Raw genomic sequence first — 20,459 nt, forward strand, 5'->3', positions numbered from 1 at the left:
GGGTAAGAACCAAAACAGTAATAAAAGGAGAACACAAATGTTAGAGGAGTCCAGAAGTAGGACATGGGGCTGACACTGTCAAGGTCAAACTCTGAGTGATTCTGAAGATTGTCCCAAGGAGAAGCAGATGTTGTAAACAAAGGGTTGGGTGGAATGTGGGGCATGTTTATGCTTGCCTTCCTCTGTCTCAATCTCTCTCTCTCTTTTATTTCTAAACAGCTTTTTTGAGATATAATTCATATACCGTATGATTCACCCAGTTTAAGTGTACAATTCAGTGACCTTTATTGACTTTTTTCATAATGTCAATACTTCAGGTAAGAGCTTAGCTACCTGGGGTGGGGCGGTGTGAGGGGAGGGGGAGGTAGGTTCTTAGAGTGATTATAGGCAGCCCAGCCCACTTCTCATTGCTAGATTGTTCCATCTATTGGGGATGACTAAGTCAGGATATTCTTGCTTAAATGTGACTTTCCCTTTTGAGGGGGAGTTCAAAAGAAACAGAGGGCAGAACACTGCAGCTCAGAGCTGTGTTCAGATCCTTTAAGGTGCAAACTGAACGCCTTAAAATGGTGCTCAGTTTGCACCTCCAAATTTCTTTTGAATTCAACTACTCAGAAATTCTTTTGATTAAAAAATAGAACCATTCATTTGTATGAATTCATTTGCTACTTCCTGAAGGAGTATCAAAGTGCTTATTGCTGGATTTAGCCATATTTGGCAAAATACTTGATTCAAGAATTTACAAAAATCAAATGGACAGTTGCACTAGAGCCAGAGGTTCCCTAAAATCAGTATATGGCCCAACTGCAACAGAATCACTTAGGGAGCTATTTTAAAGGCAAAAATCAGAATAATAAACCCATGAATATATGGAAATCTGTTATATGGTAAAATGGCATATCAAAATGGTGGCATTTCAAAACAGTGGAGAAAGGGTAGACTGTTCTTTAAATGGGGAATTATGAGGTGGGCACAAAATTTATCCCTACCTTATACCGTAACGTATTAATAATTTCAAAAGATGAGTGAAAGATGAAAATATATTAATCAAAACACAAAGATTATTTCAGACTATAATATTAAGGTTGAGGAAGTCTTTCTTAAACAAAATTCAAAACGCAGAAGCCATAAAAGAAAATTTAAATCTTCTGTATGATGAAAGAGGCCATAAACAAAGTTAAAATATAATCCACAGAAAGGGAAAATATGGTTGCAGCCTATGTGACAGAGATATAGTCTATATCATAGATAAAGCACTCTTATATTTTAATAAGAAATAGACAAAGAATTCAATTTTAAAGGTGGAAAAATGGGCATATGTTGCCCAGAAAAATCTGGGCAATATATGGAAGAAAGAAAGTTAACTCACAAATAAACATATAAATGTATTTACCCTCACTTGGTAATCAGTGAAAAAACAATTAGAAAAAAACAATAACATTTTTTGCCCATTTAAGTAGGAAAAAATAAAAAGATTTATGATATACAGAATTGGCAGGAGTTTGGAGAAATGGAATTCTCATGCAGTGTGAGTGAGTATAAAATGATTTAGCCTTTAGAGGGAAAATTTTGGGAAAGCAAAATAAAATTTTTTTCTTGGTAATCTACTTTCACAGCTTTGTCCTATAGATAGCCTCTGTCAAGTGTGCAGGAATTTAACTCCAAGGTTGTTCATTATAGCATTGTCTTTAATTGCAAGACTATTTAGAAATGATTTAAATGCCCAGAAATAGGGGAAAGGATAAATTAATTATGGTATATCCATACTATTTAGAAGAATGAGGTAAATCTATGTGGACTAAAGAACAAAGAAAGAGGGTTTCTACTCCTATTAATGGTGGCCAGTTTGTTTCAGACCAGTCCTCCAACTGAGAATTATTATGAAATCTGGACTGTATATGTGTATGTGTGCATATGTGTATATAAACATTCATTTGAAGGAATCATAGAGCTAGCAAGGCAGCAAGGACTTGATACGCCAAGATCCCACAGAGAAGGGAAGCCCAGAGATGTGAGCCTAATGTCTGATTCAGCTTTTCCTCTTGATCCCCTTGCTGATACCAAAGATGCTGTGGGAGCTGCTGGGAAGCTGTGCAGACTTACTGGGCTAGTAGGATAAAACTGGAATTCAGGGCCTGCCAAGGAGGAGGGACCCTTGAAATCAACCCAGGTTTCAGCCGGCCCTTCTTAAAGGTTTATACCCTAGGAGTAAAAGTGAATCAGAAACAGAACATCCCTTGCAAAAACTGAAGACCAGCTTCAAATCAGCTCAATCCCTGATTGGATTCAGATGCTCTGCCTTTATCTCAACCGCTAGCCAGAAGTAACATAAATCCCCTTTGGAGGAATATAACATTGCCCAGAGTTTCAAATCATCTCTAAAATGTTTTATACATGTCTCTAATGTTCAAACAAAAATAAATAGTCATGTACAAGATAAGGATTAACTGAAAATCAAGAGATAAAACAGACTATAGAAAAACAGCCATAGAATATATCCACAGATATTATAGCTCTCAGACCCAGACTCTAAAATAACTGATTACGTCCAAGAAATCAAATACAGAATAGAGAATTTTAGAAGAGCACTGGAAACCTCAAGAAAGATGAAATGGAAATTCTAAAATTGAAAAATACCTGAAATTAAGAACTCAATAGATAGTTTTAACAGCCAATTAGACACAACTGAAGATTCATGGATCAGAAGAAATATTCAAACTAAAAAACAAAAATATAAAAGGGCGGAAAATACAGAAAGGAGTGTAAGAGACGTAAAACATGATGAAAAACTCTAGTATATAATGACAACAAACTTAGAGGTCTTTTACCACTGCATATCAAGATATTTTATAGAGGTACTATAATTAAGACAGTATGGTATTGCAGAAGAATAGATAAATATACCAAGGGAACAAAATAGAGAGTCCAGAAACAGACCCACTATATGGACACTTGATTGATGATAGAGGTATGATAGAGAAATATGGTCTTTTCAGTAGAACAGTGGGGGAGCAGGATGGTCTTTTCAAGTACTTGTCAATTGGATATCTATATGGGAAAAATTAATATTGACATTACTTCATGCTCTACATTTTAGAAATGTTAGGTAGATTGTAGAGCTGTATGTGAAAGTTCAAACAATAAGGCTTTTAGAAGTTAAAATAGGTGAATATCTTTATCACCTTGGGGCCAGGAAAGATTTCTTAAATAGGGCATAAAAACCAATAACCATAAAGGAAAAGATTGATAAATTGGGCTACAATATAATTTAAAACTTACATTTATCAAAACATAAGATAATGAGAGCACAGTATGGGAGAAGATATTTGCAATGTTGCATTCAACAGAGGACCCATATCCAGCATTTGTTAAGAACTCTGACAAATAAGTAAGATAAAACCATACAATAGAATAAAAAAAATGGGGAAAAGACTTGAACAGGCACTTCACAAAAGATATCCAAATGGTCAATAAACATAAAGCTTCCTGGTCATTAGGTGACACATGTTAACACTCAAAGAGATAACACTACACACCCACCAAAATGGCTAAATTAGTAAGATGGCAATACCAAGTATTAGTGAGGACACCCCCTACATTGCTAGTGGGAGGGTAAAATGGTACAATAATTTTGAAAATCAGATTGGCAATATCTATTAAAACTATTACCCAGAGGAGTAATATTAAAGGTAATTCTTACCTTTAACAATTGTGAATCACTATATTGTACACCAGTAACTTATATAATATTGTACATCAACTGTACTTCAATTTAAAAAAAAGCTAGGGACTTCCCTGGTGGTCCAGTGGTTGACAATCTGCCTTCCAATGCAGGGGACGCAGGTTCGATCCCTGGTCAGGGAACTGAGATCCCACATGCCACGGGGCAACTAAGCCTGTGTGCCACAACTACTGAGACTGCGTGCCTCAACTAGAGAGCCTGTGCGTCGCAAACTACTGAGCCCACGTGCTCTGGAGCCCAGGCACCACAACTAGAGAGAAGCCCGTGCACCACAAGGAAAGATCCTGCAGGCCGCAACTAAGACCTGACGTGGCCATGAATAAATAAATATTAAAAAAAAAAAAAAAAGCTATTACCCAGAATTTCTACTCCCAGGTAAATACCTAACTGAAATGGGAAATGGGTACAACTTTGTACCAAAAAATATGTACTAGAGTGTTCATAATAGCAATATTCATAAAAGCCCAAACCTGAAAATGCAAATGTCCATCAAGAGTAGAATAAATAAATACTTTGCAGATTATTCATATAATGGAATATTCCACAAGAATGAAAATGAACTAATGCTATGAGGAGCAATAAGAATGAATCTTACAACCCAAATGCTGATCAAAAGAAGCCAGACGCAAAAGAGTATGTATTTATATGATTCCACTTATATGAACTTCAAAAATAGGCAAAACTAACATAGCTTTAAAGGTCAGATAGTGGTTACCTTTAGGGAGGAAGGGGTGGGAGTTACTGGAAAGGGGTAAGAAAGGGGCTTCTGAGGGGCCAGTTATGTTCTATTTCTTGATCTTGGTGGTAGTTAAGTGGGATGTTCATTCTGTGGTAATTCATCAAACTATTCTCCTGTAATTAGTGCTCTTTTCTGTGTGTATGTTATGTGTATATATGTTGTCTTAAAAAAATCCACATGTACTGATAAAAATTATGTTCACAGAACATTATGTAAAAAAGGCAGACTATCGTGTAACCCAGCAATGTTTATTTATTTCATTTTACTTTATTTTTTTAAATTGAGTTATCTTTTTATTGTTGAGTTGTAGGAGGTTTTTTTTTTTTTCCTTCATGAGCAAAACATCAAACTTTAAAAAAAAATTGAAGTATAGTGGATTTACTATTTTGTGTTAGTTTCAGGTATGCAGCAAAGTGATTGATATATATATATTTTTTTCCATTATAGGTTATCACAAGATATTGAGTATAGTTCCCTGTGCTATACAGTAAATCATTGTTGCTTATCTATTTACGTATAGTAATTCATATCTGTTAATCCCATACTCCTAATTTTTTTAAAACTTTTTCTTTTATATTGGAGTATAGCCGATTAACAATGTTGTGATAGTTTCAGGTGCACAGCAGAGTGACTCAGCCAGGCTGAAACATAACGTTGAGCAGAGTTCCCTGTGCTATACAGTAGGTCCTTGTTGGTTATCCATTTTTTAATTTTTTTTAATTTTTAAAATTTTATTTTGGCTGCGCTGGCTCTTCCTTGCAGCACGTGGGCGCTTCGTTGTGGTGCGCAGGCTTCTCTCTGGTTGTGGCGCCGAGCGCGCAGGCTCAGTATTTGCAGCGCGTAGGCTTAGTTGCCCCGCTGCATATGGGATTAGTTCCCAGACCAGGGATCGAAACTGCATCCCTCTATAGCCACCTCTCACGCCTCAGCTTCAGCTTCTCCTTCTTGGGCAAAACCGCCGTGGCCTTGGCACCTCTCCTGATGGAGGTGGTGCCCCTTGCGTCCATGCCCAGCTTCTGCACCAAGGCACTGGGGTCTTTCGTGGTCCCAGCAAAGACACTGGCATTCATGAAGGCCCACTCCGTCCCCACGACTCCGCCAGCCGAGGCCTGCAGAGGGGCTGCCTCCCGTGTGGGGGGCCCGGGGTCGGGCGTGGCCTCCCCTGTGGGCCTCACGGCAGCCTGGTGCACCCAGGCCCGCAGGCCCCTCACTTTCCCCATGTCCCAGGCAGAGACCCACCTGGTTATCCATTTTAAAGACAGCAGTGTGTACACGTCTATCTCAAACTCCCTAACTATCCCTTCTCCCCACCCTTCCGCCTTGGTAACCATAAGTTCGTTCTCTAAGTCTGTCCATACTCCTAATTTTAAGAGTTCTTTTCATATTCTACATACTAGACCTTTATCAGACATATGATTTGCAAATATTTTCTCCTATTCTATGGATTGTCTTTTCACTTTCTTCATTAGTGTCCTTTCAAGCACAAATGTTTTAAATTTTGATGGAGCCCAATTTATCTGGTTTTCCTTTCGTTGCTAGTGCTTTTGATGTCATATCCAAGAAACTGTTGCCTAATCCAAGGCCACAAAGATTTACATCTATGTTTTCTTCTAAGAGATTTTATAGTTTAAGGTTTGTGCTCCATTTCAAATTAATTTTTGTATATGATGTGAAGTAGGACCCCAAATTCATTCTTTAGCATGTGGATATCCAGTTGTTCCAGCACCATTTGTTAAAAGGACTGTTCTTTCCCCTTTGAATGGTCTTGGCACCCTTGTTGAAAATCAATTGACCATGATTTTTATATGTGACCACAGTTTTTATTTTGCTAGTATTTTGTAGAAGATTTGTTGCATCTGTATTCTGTAGGGTTTTTGGTCTGTAGGGTTTTTTCTTGTGATATCTTCGGTATCAGGGTAATACTGGCCTCACAGAATGAGTAGGGAAATGTTCCATCCTCTTTTATTTTTGTAAGGGTTTGTGAAGGATTGGCATTAATTTTTCTTTGAATATTTGGTGGAATTCATCAGTGAAAATATCTGGCTGTGGGCTTTTCTTTGTAGGAAGTTTTTTTTAATTGCTAAGTCGATCTCTTTATTTGGTATAGGTCTAGTTAGATTTTCTATTTATTCTTCTTTAATTTAATTTTTATTTTCTATTGGAGTATAGTTGATTTACAATGTTGTATTAATTTCAGGTGTACAGCTAAGTGATTCCATTATATATATACATATATCCATTCTTTTTCAGATTCTTTTCCCATAGAGGTTATTATGGAATATTGAGTAGATTTCCCTGTGCTATACAGCAGGTCCTTGTTGATTATCTATTTTATATATAGTAGTGTGTATATGTTAATCCCAAACTCCTAATTTATCCCTCCTCTCCACATTTCCCCTTTGGTAACCATAAGTTTGTTTTTGAAGTCTGTGAGTCTGTTTCTGTTTCGTAAATAAGTTCATTTGTGTCATTTTTTTTTTTTAGATTCCACATATAAGTGATATCATATGATATTTGTCTTTCTCTGACTTACTTCACTTAGTATAATAATCTCTAGGTCCATCCATGTTGCTGCAAATGGCATTATTTCATTCTTTTTTATGGCTGAGTAATATTCCATTGTATATATGTACCACATCTTCTTTATCCATTCCTCTGTCAATGGACATTTAGGTTGCTTCCATGTCTTGGTTATGGTGAATAATGTTGCTATGAACATAGGGGTGCATGTATCTTTTTGAATTATAGTTTTGTCCAGATATATGCCCAGGAGTGGGATTGCTGGATTATATGGTAATTTTATTTTTAGTTTTCTGAGGAACCTCTCTCTGTACTCTTCTCCATAGTGGCTGTACCAACTTACATTCCCACCAATGGTGTAGCAGGGTTCTCTTTTCTTCACACCCTCTCCAGTATTTATTGTTTGTAGACTTTTTGATGATTAGCCCAGCAATTTTTAAACAGTTTTTCAGAAGATTCTAATATACTGTCACATTTGGGAGCCTCTGGACTAGACCTAAGGTCTTTTCCAACCCCAGATTCTGCAATTCATTTATTCATTTGACCAAATATTTGGAGGGTCTCCACTGGGCTGTGTACCACACGTAGCATGACAAAGCATGCAAAATGAAACCGACAGGGATCTTGGGACTTTGGGAGAGGAAATCACATATCTAGGTAACTCTGGAACTCTGTTCCAAGGCAGAAAATGATTAGCTCCAGGAGGCAGAGACAGGTAGAGAAAGAGCAATGGCAGAGTTGGTTTGGGAAAAGCTAGCTGAAGAACATGACTGGGGGCCAGTTGAGTCTCTGCCGCCTTAGCCAACGTGGCCCCAGAGCATTCTGAGGGACCAGATCTAAGCATATGCGTCCAGTTCAATTGCCTGAATGAGCCCTGGGCTCCATACACCATAGGAAAGGTTTCTGCCCACCTTTGAGTGCATTTTCTGAGAATTCCTGAAGTTGGGAACTTTCTTCTTTCTGGACTTTCATCCTGCATGGAAACTTCTTTATCACCTACCTTTACCACCTCATCATGCCTTCTTCTCACATACTCATCTTTTTCCAACAGACAAGGGAAGATACAGGTTATTATTACTCCCCTGTGCCCTAGAATGACTTTTCCTCTTTAAAGGTTGGTAGTCCTCTCCTCAGTGTAAAAGACCTATGAAAATCTTTTCACAACCATCCACATCCTCCCAGCCTCTTCCCTGAGCACTGAATTTGTGACAGAAGTCTGGGCTCCACCTGGTATATATTTAACCTGTTCTTGGAAATATCTGCTCCTGAAGTCTTCTCACCTTCTGCTTGGTCATGTCCAAGAGCCCCACGGAGTATCTGTCACAGTTGAGGAAGGCTCGGACTGTGTACAGGGCTTTGTGGAACTGCCTCTCAATGTCCGTAAGTTCTTCAAAGACTTTGCTCCCAGACCACAGTAGTATCTGAAAAAATACAAAAACATAGTCAATGTTTCTGAGGCACAGAGCAGCAGCTCACAATAACCAAGAGATACAATAATTGTCCCCATTTTATAGATGGAGAAACTGAGGTTCAGAGAGGTGAATAACTGGGCAGCTTCTACTGGGTCCAACTCTTCCCATTTCTTTTATCTCCTAGGTTGTTAATAAGAATGATAATAACAAACATTGATTGAGCACAAGTGCCCTACATACATTATCCCATAATTTTCCCCATTTTTCAAATGGGGAGACTGAAGCTCGGAGAGGTTAAGTGATTTGCTCAGGGTCTTAGAGCTGATAAATGGCTTAGCAGGGATTCAAATCCAAGCTGCCTGACTTGAAAGCTTGTTCATGCAATCACTCTGGGATACAGGTTTACAAACATCTACTACCTCATGCACCCCAGAGATACTGAGCAGAGACAGTATGAGGGTTCCCAGGCACTTTTATTTTCACTGCCTTTCCAGTTGAGCACATCAGTGCTTCAGTAAAAGGACACATCCAGTCCATTCCCTCGAGCCAAGCCCTTTACCTGGCCGCGCCGAGTCTCACAGCTGTGCAAGTAACTCAGGTGGAACACCTTCATGATTATATTTGCAAAATTGAGGTACTTGAGAAGAATCTGAAAATCAAACAGCATGAGGGGAAACAGATGAGAAGGAGAAATTCCTCCTCTGGCCACTTCTACAATCAGCAAATAAGTCTGAACATTTTCAAAGCTTCATCTGAGACAGTTTGAGCAGATGGGTCATGGAAGTCTGACTCATAAAATGATGCATTATAAGAGGGAAAAACTCACAGAATGTAGGATGTCTACATTAATAGGGGTGTATTCATGAAAAATTGCTACTGTTTATTGAGTTTGCAGGCCCTGTGATACATCATTTATGTATGTTATCTTACTTGGTCGTCACAACTACCTCAAGAGATACTATAGATACTCTATATAAGAGATACTAAAAAATCATCTCCATTTTACAAATAAGAAAACTGAGGTTCAGAGAAATTATGTAACATGCCCAAGTCAAACAGATATTAGCAGAACCAGAACAATTATCCCTATGTTCTCGGCTCCAAAGTCCAGTATCTTAATGATTATCCTGCCCTGCCTTCCTCACAGAGCATCAGACCACTAACTTCTTTATGTTACAGATGGGGAAACCGAGGCCAGGCCAAATAGCAAGGGTCAGAGGATTTGTGAGCTGGGAGAATGTGCTAGCATGGCCACCCCAGCAATTTCTAAAGCATTCTTACCTCTTCATCTCTCTTGGTGAAGTGGGGCCCGTCCACTTTATTCACAGCCATGATTATGGCCACCACGTCCTTCCCATTCATTATGGGAGACGCCAAGATGTTCTTAGTCTGATACTCTGTGAGGGTGTCCACGAAGTCACAGAAATATTCATCCTGAAGGAAGACAGGGACAAGCCTGAGTGGGCAGATGCAGAGCAAAGACAGTAAAACAACACAGAGCCCCAGGTGCCCATGGTAGGGGTAGGGTAAGGGAGCTCCCCATTCTCTTGTTGACAAAAGAATGAAGACATTTCCATCTACTCTGCTTCAGCGGGGGAAGGCAATTAGAGATGATTTCTGCCCTGGAAACCTCCAAAATCCAGTAGAAGAAAGTCTGAAATACGACCCACTAAGGGCTGTGGAGACAATGTGAGCACAGCGCTGTAGGGGCCCAAGGATGGGGGCGGAGGGTTGACTTTATCTGTGGAGGAAGGTTTCGAGAAGGCTCTCTTGAGGTGATGGCAGTTTCGCCCAAAATAGAAACTTGAGTATGGAAAAGACCTTAGTGAGTATAATAATCACAGTCACTAGCAGGTATTGTGTGTGGCGCTTTGCCTGCATCAGCTCACTTTATTCCTCCCAATAACCTGTGAGATGGGACCATTAGTAGTCCATCTTACAGTGGGGGAAACTGAAACTCAAGAAAGTTAGCGTTACTTACTACTTGTTTGTGTGTGTGATTCCAGAACCTGCCCTCAGCTCTGCTGCCTTTCAGGCAAGGCTGGATAAGGACAGACCTGGGTCTAGGTCATTGAACCAAATAATTTGTTACTTTCAGCTTTTTTCGCAATCCAGTTCTAGCACCACACAGCTAGTCCAATGGATATCCCCATTTCACAAATTTTTTTTTTTTTTTTTTTTGGCTAAGTTGGGTCTTTGTTGCTGCACGCGGGCTTCCTCTAGTTGCATGGAGCGGGGGCTACTCTTTGTTGCAGTGTGCGAGCTTCTCATTGCCGTGGCTTGTCTTGTTGCAGAGCACGGGCTCTAGGTGTGCGGGCTTCAATAGTTGTGGCTCACGGGCTCAGTAGTTGTAACATGTGGACTCAGTAGTTGTGGCTCGCGGGCTCTAGAGCGCAGGCTCAGCGGTTGTGGCGCACGGGCTTAGTTGCTCCGCGGTATGTGGGATCTTCCCGGACCAGGGCTCGAACTCGTGTCCCCTGCGTTGGCTGGCAGATTCTTAACCACTGCGCCACCCAGGAAGCCCCCCATTTCACAAATCTTAATGGAAGTCCCACTTTGTGTCAGGCCTTAGGCTAAGCGCTAGGGATACAGAGAAGACTAAGATTCAGGCCAGCACACAGATAAATCAGTGATAGTAACGCAGGACATAAGTGTTGGCTCAAAGCAGTGGAAGTACAGAGGAGCACACACCCCCCACACCTCACCCTGAAGGCAAACATGGAGGCCAGTACAGGGCGTTGCGGTCCGGGTGGTCAGAAAGGGGAGACAGAACCCGAATTGTCTTAAATCCCAAAGAATCCACCTTTCTGTTTCCTGGTAGCACTGTGATGTTTCCCAACGGTCAGCATTGCTTGGACACAAGCCAGCCCAGACATGTACAGTTCATGCTGTTCTGAGAAGGAAAATGTATCTCATAGAGCCAATTCACAGAGCTTTGCTAGAACCGGGTGTGTGGTATTTTTTCCACAATGTAGAAGTTCAGAGTGTGGTGCTGTGCATCTGTTAATTTCTTCCAGTTGGAGTGGGATTAAATAAACAGGCACTATTGTCAAGGAAGCTGTCTCAAACCAGGTGAAGGGTAAAGGAATTAAGAGAAGCCTGTAGTGCTCTACTTGAATTAGTGTTCAAGGATTAAGCAAAACCTCTAAAGAGGCATTAGCCACAGGGGTTTTCCACGTCACTCTCTAAGGACACTGATGAATCCCTAAACCCAGGCCTGAGTGGGGCATGCTCAGATTCATTTCATGAAGTCAGTTCAGTCTTGCAATATTCACTTCCGTCAAGGAAAACAGTACTTGGGCCTTACCCTCATCTGAGGCAGATATTACTAAATCCACCAGTACCTTCTCTCCCACTGAGTTCTCGGCCCTGGAACTTTCTCACAAATAGTACAGCTGCCAACTGACTGGTGTTTGCATAGTCATTGTCAGCCTTATATTTTCAGCATATACAGTGTTCTAAACAACCGTGTCATAGAACCTCAGCTTATCAGAGACGGAGGGGCCTTAGAAACAATTTAGCTCCAACTGTTTATTTTAAAGCCCAGGAATCAGAAATCGAGCTAAGGAAAGCCCAAAGTCATTCATTCATTTAGTTAGCATTAACAGAGTGCCTTCTAATGTATGCTAGGCACCGTTCTAGACCCTCAGGTTAGGCAGTGAACAAGAGGGGTGAATGTCTTTCCCTAGTGAAGCTTCCATTCAAATGGGGTGGGCAGACAAAAAGCAAGTAAACAGCTGCTTTGAAGGAGAGAAACTGGATGATGCTATAGACAGTGATGGAAGTGGTGGCAGATTGAAGCTGCTTTGGTCAGTCATGGTGGGTAGGGGCGCTTCTCCAAGAGGTAAGCGGAGAGCTGAAGGCTCAGAGGAGCCAGGAAGGTGACATGCATTCCAAGCAGAGAGCACAGAGAATGCAAAGCCCAGGAGAGGGCAGTGAGTTGGCTGATCTGAAAAAACAGGAAGAAGACCAGTGTAGTGAGGGAGATTGGAGGGTAAGGAAGTCAGAGAGATGGGCAGAGGCCTTATCTGACAGGGCACTGGAGGCCACCGTAAAGAGCTTAGATTTTATTCCAATGTAATGCAAGACTGCTTCTCATTCCTGGAAACCCCAGCTCCTCTTTTCAAACATTTGCAGTGCCACGCTCTGTTGCATCCCATGATGACATCTATTTATTGGATAATAATGATGTACTTGGCCCAGAGCCAGACAATTCATTAACTCTCACATCTGCCCTGTCACACAGAATTCTCTCCTTCCCTGTTTTATAGACAATTATTCCCCTGCTGGTAAACGGCACAGCCACTGCATTCATTCATTAATTTATTCATTGATACACTGATTGATTCATTGCAGGATTGATTCATTCATTCACTTATATTTACTGAGCACTGGCTCTGTGAGAGGCATTGGATATGCCAAGACCAGTAAGAAAAGTGAGTTATCAATGGGTTATCACTGTACAGTGGGGACATCATGTAAAACATGCACTCACAATTCAAACCATAATGTGAAGGAGGCCCCCACCGGATGGGTGATGTCCTGGGGCCCCAGGAGGGAGGGACTTGTTCTCTGAGTGGCTTCATGAGCCAGTCAGTAAACTGTCAGTAGCTGAAACCTCTCTGAGCCTCAGTTTTCCTTTTGGTAAAATTGGAGTGTTGGACCAGGTCCTCCACGAGGTTTCTTTCCGGCCTGGCATGCTGGGTTCCAGGTGTCATAGTGAGGGAAGGAGAGCAAGACAACAGATGTAAGAGTCTATGGAAATGGCAGTGTTTTCAGGTTCAGTCTTCAGAAGTGGGATTTGTCAGTGTCTAGAAAAAGCTCATTGTTCTCCTTTACTCTCACACTACTGCCACACTCACAACACTTCTCACACTAGATGCGTAGGTTTTTTTTCCCACACTGGCCAATTCTCTGACACTAGCTGGGTATCCAACAATTCAGTTTAGTTCTGACACTGTTTACCTGGAGAATCAGAACCTACCAGTGAAAGGGTTCAGTCCCAGAAGACTGCCCCCACTTCAGATACCAATCACAAGTCACAGGTTGCCATCTATACCTCTGCCTGACTGACTATAAATCGAGGCTCCACCTTGGGTTTGATAACTTGCTAGAACAGCTCATAGATCTCAGGGAAGTAGTTACATTTACAGGTTTATTGTATAATAAGGGTACAGGTGAACAGTCCGATGAAGAGATACATAAGGTGAGATCCAGAAGGGTCCTGCGTGCAGGAGCTTCTGTCCCCCTGGAGTTGGGGTATGTGCCACCCTCCCAGCACATGCATGTGTTCACCAATCCAGAAGCTCTGTGAACCCTGTACTTTTACGGATTTTTATGGCAGTTTCGTCACAAAGGCATGATAGATTATTAACTCCATTTCCAGCCCCTCTCCCCTCTTAAGAGAATGGGGGATGGGCTGAAAGTTCCAAGTGTCTAATCATGCCTTGCTCTTTCTCATGACCGGCCCCCATCCAGGAGCCCACCAAGAGTCCCCACATTAGAACAAAAGACCAATGACCACCTAGGAAATTCCAAGGGATTTAGGAGCTCAGTGTCAGGTGGTTCTATCACTCAGGAAATTACAAGGATCAGTTCTGTGCCAGGAACCAGGACAAAGACCAAATAAATATTTCTTTTTATAAACCACAATATCACAGCCCACTGGGAAAGGGCCATCATTTATTCATTCACTCAGTAAACTGTAATGAGTACCCACTCTGTCCCAGGCACTGGACTAGGTCTGGGGACCAGTGGTAAATAAGACGCACAGGAACAAACAGGCCTTGTGGGCTTTCCTAAGGAGAAAGGGTAAAGAATAAATACATAAACAAATACCGAATGGCAAGTAGGGTTGCCAGATTTAGCAGATAAACACAGGATGACTAATTTAGTTTGAATTTCAAGTAAGTAATTTTTCAGTATATCGTAAATCTTGCAGAGGGTGTACGGTAGTGTGAGCTTGACACTTTTTGTAGTTTTTTGTTTGTTTGTTTGTTTCCACTTTTGTAATGTAAGTGCATGACTTAGGCTTTGATTGCTGAGACATCCACGTCAAAGACGGCTATTTGGCTATCTCAAATAAGCACGCTGTCAGCCTCACACGAGATAAAGAGCCAGGCTACCTCCTCCCACTGAGGCTCCTTTGTTTTGAAGATCTTGGTTGATCTTGATAACTGATCATTTGGGGCCACTTTTTTTTCTAATTTCTCTTACCATGATTTAAATTTCTGCTCTTATGTTTTAAATTAATAAAGAGTGAGCCTGTGAAAGCCTATGCCCCTACCCTCAACCCCCATAAAAACCCTAGGCTGGACCCCACTCTCCCTCTCTACCTGAGACCTCCCTGTGTGGCCCCAGGTGTGCTATGTAATTTCCAGGTCTTGTAAGTAGTAAACCTTTATTTTTTCAAAGTTTCCTGATGGTTAGTGCTGAAGGGTATCTTGCATTCATCATAAGAACCACGAGGCCTGGTGCAACCACAACATTGATTATTGGCAGTTTGAGACGGCACAAAATGCATACTAAAATAGTACTCTTTGTTTATCTAAAATTCAAATTTAACTGGGCATATTATATTTTATCTGGCAGCCCTAACGACAAGTCTCCCTGAGGAGATCCCAAGGATAAGTAGGAATGTGCTAGGGCATGGGAGCCACATTACAACCCTGGGAAACTCCGTTCATGGTTTCACATTTTTAATATTCAGTGATTATAAGCATGTCCCAGGTTTTGGGGGGTGGGGGTGGAGCTAAAGGCTAAGAGTATCACTTGTTGGTGGTTCAGGGATGACCCAGACCCCAGTCTACACCATGTTCCTGCTCCTTCTCCAACCAACTCCCAGTTTCTATCCAAAGGCCCAAATAAAGTACGATATCTCAAGGAAGAACACATGCACGTGTGGAGGACACAGGCTTGCTGACCTGGACTGACTTCATTCCAAGCCTGGGGCACCCACCAAGGAGGCTGCATGTCCAGAAATATTCTGGGGAAGCACAGCCATCACTTCCAGAGTGAACTTCAGGGCTGAGCAGGGAACAGCAAGCTGTTCCTTAGTGCAGGGCTCAGCAAACTCTTAGGGATATTTTAGAATTAGAGAACCTTCCTAAATCCTCAATCCCTCAACACCAGGGTCCATAGAAGCTTTCGGCACCTCTGTTCTCTCTTTTCCCCACAAATAGAATCTAAACTGAAAGCTCCAGAAGGGCAGGACTGGATTCTTCTCCAAATCCCACGCAGACCTGGTACAGCCTTCATCCCTTAGAGTAAATAGATCCTTAACAGCAACAACAAAATAGTAATAATATTAACAAGGAGGAGGAGCTGCCAGTAAGAGCCATTACTATGTGCCAAGAACTTTGCTAGATGAGAAATAATTCCCTCATTTGATCCTACAACAGCACTTAGAGAAACTAGGTATCTCCCTCCATTTTATAAATTAGGAAGTGAGCCCAAAGAGGCTAAACAATTTGCCAAGGCCATGTTCTTAGAAAGTGACTGAGTCTTGATTCACACCCAGATCTGACCTCAAAGCTTAACATCTTAACTTTCTGCCATTTGATTTGAAATGACCTGTTGTAAACTGAACTTCGTTTAATGCCCTCGTATTTTAGATAAGGAGGAGGTATAGAACAGCAGAGCAGTGAAGGGTGTGGGCACCAGCCAGAGTGCCTGAATTCAAATCCCTGCTCTGCCACTTTCTATCTCTGTGACTCGGAGAAAGTGACTTAACTTTTCTGGATTTCAGTTTCATCATCTGTAAAACAGGGATAATCAGTTATAAGACTGTGACAACCCATATTGTCTACAGTTAAAGTATAGAGAGAATTGAAGGGAAAACAGACTCTAATCCAGTTGGATGAGTCCTCAGGGAAGCCCCCTGGGTGCAGAACCATTACCCTTACCTCTGGAGGGCCAAGGAGAGATGAACCCCATGGGAGATCTAGCCCAGTGTGCTTCAAAGGAAACCATTTCCCACAAAGGCCCAGGTGTTAAAGGGATTATTGCATAATTACTTGATTGTGAGTCTTTTTGCCAAGTGTTTGCTGTGCATCTACTTTGTCCCAGACATTTGCCGGGTCCTGGGGTAAAGTGAAGAATAAGGCAGGCATGGTCCCTGGCCTCCAGGGCTTATTGTGACAGATGGTTTTAGGAAGGAAACTAACAGAGGGACCTGGGAGGTTCTCCCTGAGGAAGTGAACTTTAAGCTGAGATCTGAAGGATGAGTAGGAATTGACCCTGGCAGAGGGCTATGGGGAGAACTGCATTAAGTGATTTGCTCTAGGTGATCAAAGAAGTCTTTGTCAGAGCTGCCAGGAGAATCCCACGGAACCCTGGACTCTTAGAAGACAGAGCCAAGTGCTTAACCAAGTGGTCAATTTGACATTTCCGTGATGAGACAGACTGCCATCCTATGTCCCTCGATGCAAAGCATGAAGAAAAACACAACATTTCCTCTATGATATACCTGCCAGAAATGCATAGCCTGAATCTAAACATGAAGACACTTCAGACAAGCCCAAATGGAGGGACATTTCTACAGAATAGTTGGCCCGCACCCTTCAAAAACATAAGCATCATGGAAAACAAAGATAGATCAAGAAACTGTTTCAGATTGGAGGAGACTAAAGAGACAGTGCTATGTGGGCATCATTGAGATGATTGGCAAAAACTGAATATGGACTGTTTATTAGATAATAGTATTGTATCAGTGTCACATTTCCTGAATTTGATCATTGTACTTTGGATATGTAAGACATGTCCTTGTTCTGGAAATACACAGCAAAGTACCTGTGGTTAAAAGGATATGTTGACTTCCAAATGGGTCAGAAAAAATGGAGACATAAAGCAAATGTGGTAAGTTGTGAACAGCTGGTGAATTTGGATGAAAGATATACAGTTCTTGGTATTATTTTTGAACTCTTCTAAATTTGATTATTTTTTTCAAAATAGAAAGTTATCAGTAAACAAGTAAAGAAAGAAAGAAAAGTGCCAAGTTGTCACCAGCCCAGTCTTCGTGGCTAGCAGCTCCCCATCCCACTTGCACCCCAGAACCCCCATGGAATAATGCGTCCCTGCCCTCCCTCTCATGGCGAAGAGGTTACCTCCTCTGTGTTGGGGACGTTCACGACCTTTTTAGAGAGTGCGACGTGGCCCACCACTCCCATGTCCAGGGGGAACACGATCTCCGAGTCGGGCACCACCAGGCACTCCTCGAGGACAGCATCCTTGTGGACGTTGAAGAGCCGGGTGGCCAGCTCCGCGATGCCATTTCGGGCCCTGTACATGAACAGGCTCATGCGGTCTGCCTGCAGGAGGAAACACAGCTTCTTCATGACGTTGAAGATGCATTTCTCGGCCTGCAAATTCTCCTGAAAGTCCCGCAGGAGGTCGAAGATGATTTCACTCTCCTCCACGCTGCTCAGCGAGTGGTAGTTGCTGAAGTCCACGGCTGCCTCCCTGGGCCCCAGGAGGTCCGAGATGACCTTGGCCCGATAGCGGAGGTTGTAGTACTTTTTGGCAAAGCCGACATTGGAGTCCAGGAACTTCTCCACCTCCTCCGCCGTCACCTCGCCCATGGCTGGGAATTCTACTGCCTATTTCTGTGGAGGGGGCTGAGGCTGGCCTCTTTTTTTGTGACAAAACTGAGTCAGGATGAGTTCTGCTCCAACCCAGACTTCTCTGGGTCTTGTCTGTGAATCTCACTGGTGTGGCTGCAGAGGAGAGAGAGTGAGCTTGGGAGATTAAATCATTAATATTTCCTCAGAACAAGGATTATGAGGATCAGGGTGTTCCAGATGCTTCTGGGCCCCAGATGGGAGAAGGTGAGAGCTTTCTTTTCACCTTGGTCTTCTAACAGGAGAAGAGGTTTCTGCACACAGCAGGAGGTGGGCTCAACTAAAAGAAAGCACTGAAACAGAGGCTGCAAACTGGCGGCACAAGACATCAGACTGTTATAGACATGCCTTCTCTGCCCCGTATGGTATTTTTCTTCAACATTCGACGTGGAAGCCTACATTTACTGTTTGAGAGATCCGTTTGGCTTCTCTTGGAGAGTCAACTCTGTGTCCAATTCCTCCGTGGCAGGAATGGCTAGAGCTGAGAGGGACTGCCCACCCACCTCCTGTCCTCTGGCCCCACTCTTCTGCACCCCCTTCCCCAGGGCCTCCCCAGTACAGGGCTTCACTCTGAAGGCTCACCACTCAGCCTGCTTCCCTTGTGTACGTTATGGGCCCTGATTTCACAATCTCCACATCATAGCCTCTCCCAGTTTTAGATTTCAACAATTCTCTGATTTCAGAATTTGAAGGACCTTTATAAAAACAACACCTTTATAAAAACACCACCTTTCGGGCAGTGGTTAAGATTCTGCCTGCCAATGCAGGGGACACGGGTTCGAGCTCTGGTCTGGGAAGATCCCACATGCCACGGAGCAGCTAAGCCCATGCACCACAACTACTGAGCCCTCATGCCACAGCTACTGAAGCCCGTGTACCTAGAGCCCGTGCTCCACAACAAGAGAAGCCACCGCAATGAGAAGCCTGTGCACCACAATGAACAGTGGCCCCTGCTCGCCACAACTAGAGAAAGCCTGCGCAGCAATGAAGACCCAACACAGCCATAAATAAATAAATAAATAAATAAATAAATAAATAAACAAACAAAAATAAAGTTCCCTTTAAAAAATAAAAATATTTTAAAAATAAAATAAAAACAATACCTTTCATAGTTTTTTCTTCTTCTACAAAATACATGTTTACTGTAGAAAATACACAAAGAAGACCATTAAAGTCACCCATAATCCTGCCACTCAGAGGTAACCTTTAGTTAACATTTTCATTTCTCTCCTTTCCGTAGAGGCTTAACTTTCCAATCTGTTTTCCTTCAACCCCCTGATCTTTCTTTTGACATTTTAAAGTGTTTTTTTTCTGGCTATAATCTGTACCTTCTTGGGTTGTCAGTCAGAAATGCACACAATAGTATGGATGTTATCAGCTCCAGTGAATCTCAAAATACCAGAATCCTCATTGGAGTGTCTCTCCGAACCCACTAGGGCAGGAAGAGAAGAGCACTTTCTTCCTGGATGAAATACACTTTAGTTACTATGGATATATATGCGAGAGCCTGGCATGTCTGTGTTGTAAACACTGTGGAGTGCAGGATCATAGACTGTGGCTGGCACTTTGAACTGTGTAAATGAACTTCAGTGGAAAGTAGATTACTTCCTTTATTGTAGAGTGTAATAAATATACTGTGCCCATTCAGCACTGTGTACACACGTGACCCCTTGGTCTGGCGGACCACGGCAGCAACTTTTCCAAACACACCCGCCATAACTAACGTGAGCCCTCTGTCTGGAATGCACTTCCCCAGCTCGCCAGCCCTTCAGCGTCAAGGTTTCAGCTCGTGCTAGTCACCTGAAGCTGTCTTATCTCAACCACCCCCTCCCCAATTCCTGCCTGTCATGTCATCCATTTATTTCTTTATTACTATTAAAATGTATTTTGCTTGCTTTTTGTTTCCTTGTTTATTATGTGTCTTCTCGTCTATACTGTGAGCTCCAGTGAGGGCAGGCACCTCTCAGGGATGATTCCCGAGGCTTTGCAAGGCTGCCTGGCATAATTCTTGATGCTTAGTAATGTGTTTTAAATTATGTTCGTGATGGTTCATTTTATGTGTCAACTGGGCTAAGGGATGCCCAGATAGCTGGTAAAACATTACTTCTGGATTTGTCATTGAGGGTGTTTCCAGAAGAGATTAGCATTTCAGTCAGTAGACAAGGTAATGAATTTCACACTCACCACCATAGGTGGGCATCCCCCAACCCACCAAGAGACTGAATAGAACAAAAATGTGGGGGAAGGGTGAATTGGCCCTGTGCTTGAGCTGGGACAGCCATCTTCTCCTGCCCTTGGACATGGCACTCCTGGTTCTTGGACTCAGACCAAGACTTAAACCTTCAGCGCTTGGACTCAGACTGAATTATACTACCGACTTTCCTGGCTCTCCAGCTTGCAGACAGAAGATTGTGGGACTTCTCGACCTC

General features: G+C 42.4%; 2 protein-coding genes across 3 annotated transcripts in view; both read right to left on the reverse strand.

The window, feature by feature from the left end:
- Positions 1 to 17,991, reverse strand: part of PDE6A (phosphodiesterase 6A) — a 65,799-nt gene extending 47,808 nt beyond the window's left edge. The window contains exons 1-4 of one of the 2 annotated variants that reach the window (XM_059919555.1): positions 17,518 to 17,991; positions 9,695 to 9,847; positions 8,973 to 9,062; positions 8,282 to 8,422 (exon numbers count right to left, since the gene is read on the reverse strand). In XM_059919555.1, the coding sequence (XP_059775538.1) occupies positions 8,282 to 8,422; positions 8,973 to 9,062; positions 9,695 to 9,847; positions 17,518 to 17,991 (858 nt within the window). The remainder of the gene's footprint in view (positions 1 to 8,281; positions 8,423 to 8,972; positions 9,063 to 9,694; positions 9,848 to 17,517) is intronic. The other variant, XM_059919556.1, reaches the window with a different exon arrangement.
- LOC132363854 (ribosome biogenesis protein SLX9 homolog) lies at positions 5,387 to 5,701 on the reverse strand. The gene has a single exon (XM_059919554.1). It carries the CDS (start codon positions 5,699 to 5,701, stop codon positions 5,387 to 5,389), a length of 315 nt encoding a protein of 104 aa, XP_059775537.1.
- Positions 17,992 to 20,459: the final 2,468 nt, after the last annotated feature.

This window comes from Balaenoptera ricei, chromosome 3 (assembly GCF_028023285.1).
Source record: "Balaenoptera ricei isolate mBalRic1 chromosome 3, mBalRic1.hap2, whole genome shotgun sequence".
NCBI lineage: Eukaryota > Metazoa > Chordata > Mammalia > Artiodactyla > Balaenopteridae > Balaenoptera > Balaenoptera ricei.

What these genes read in the sequence shown, in the direction of transcription:
- LOC132363854 (XM_059919554.1), bottom strand. Translation starts at nt 5,701, where the DNA reads ATGGGGAAAGTGAGGGGCCTGCGGGCCTGGGTGCACCAGGCTGCCGTG.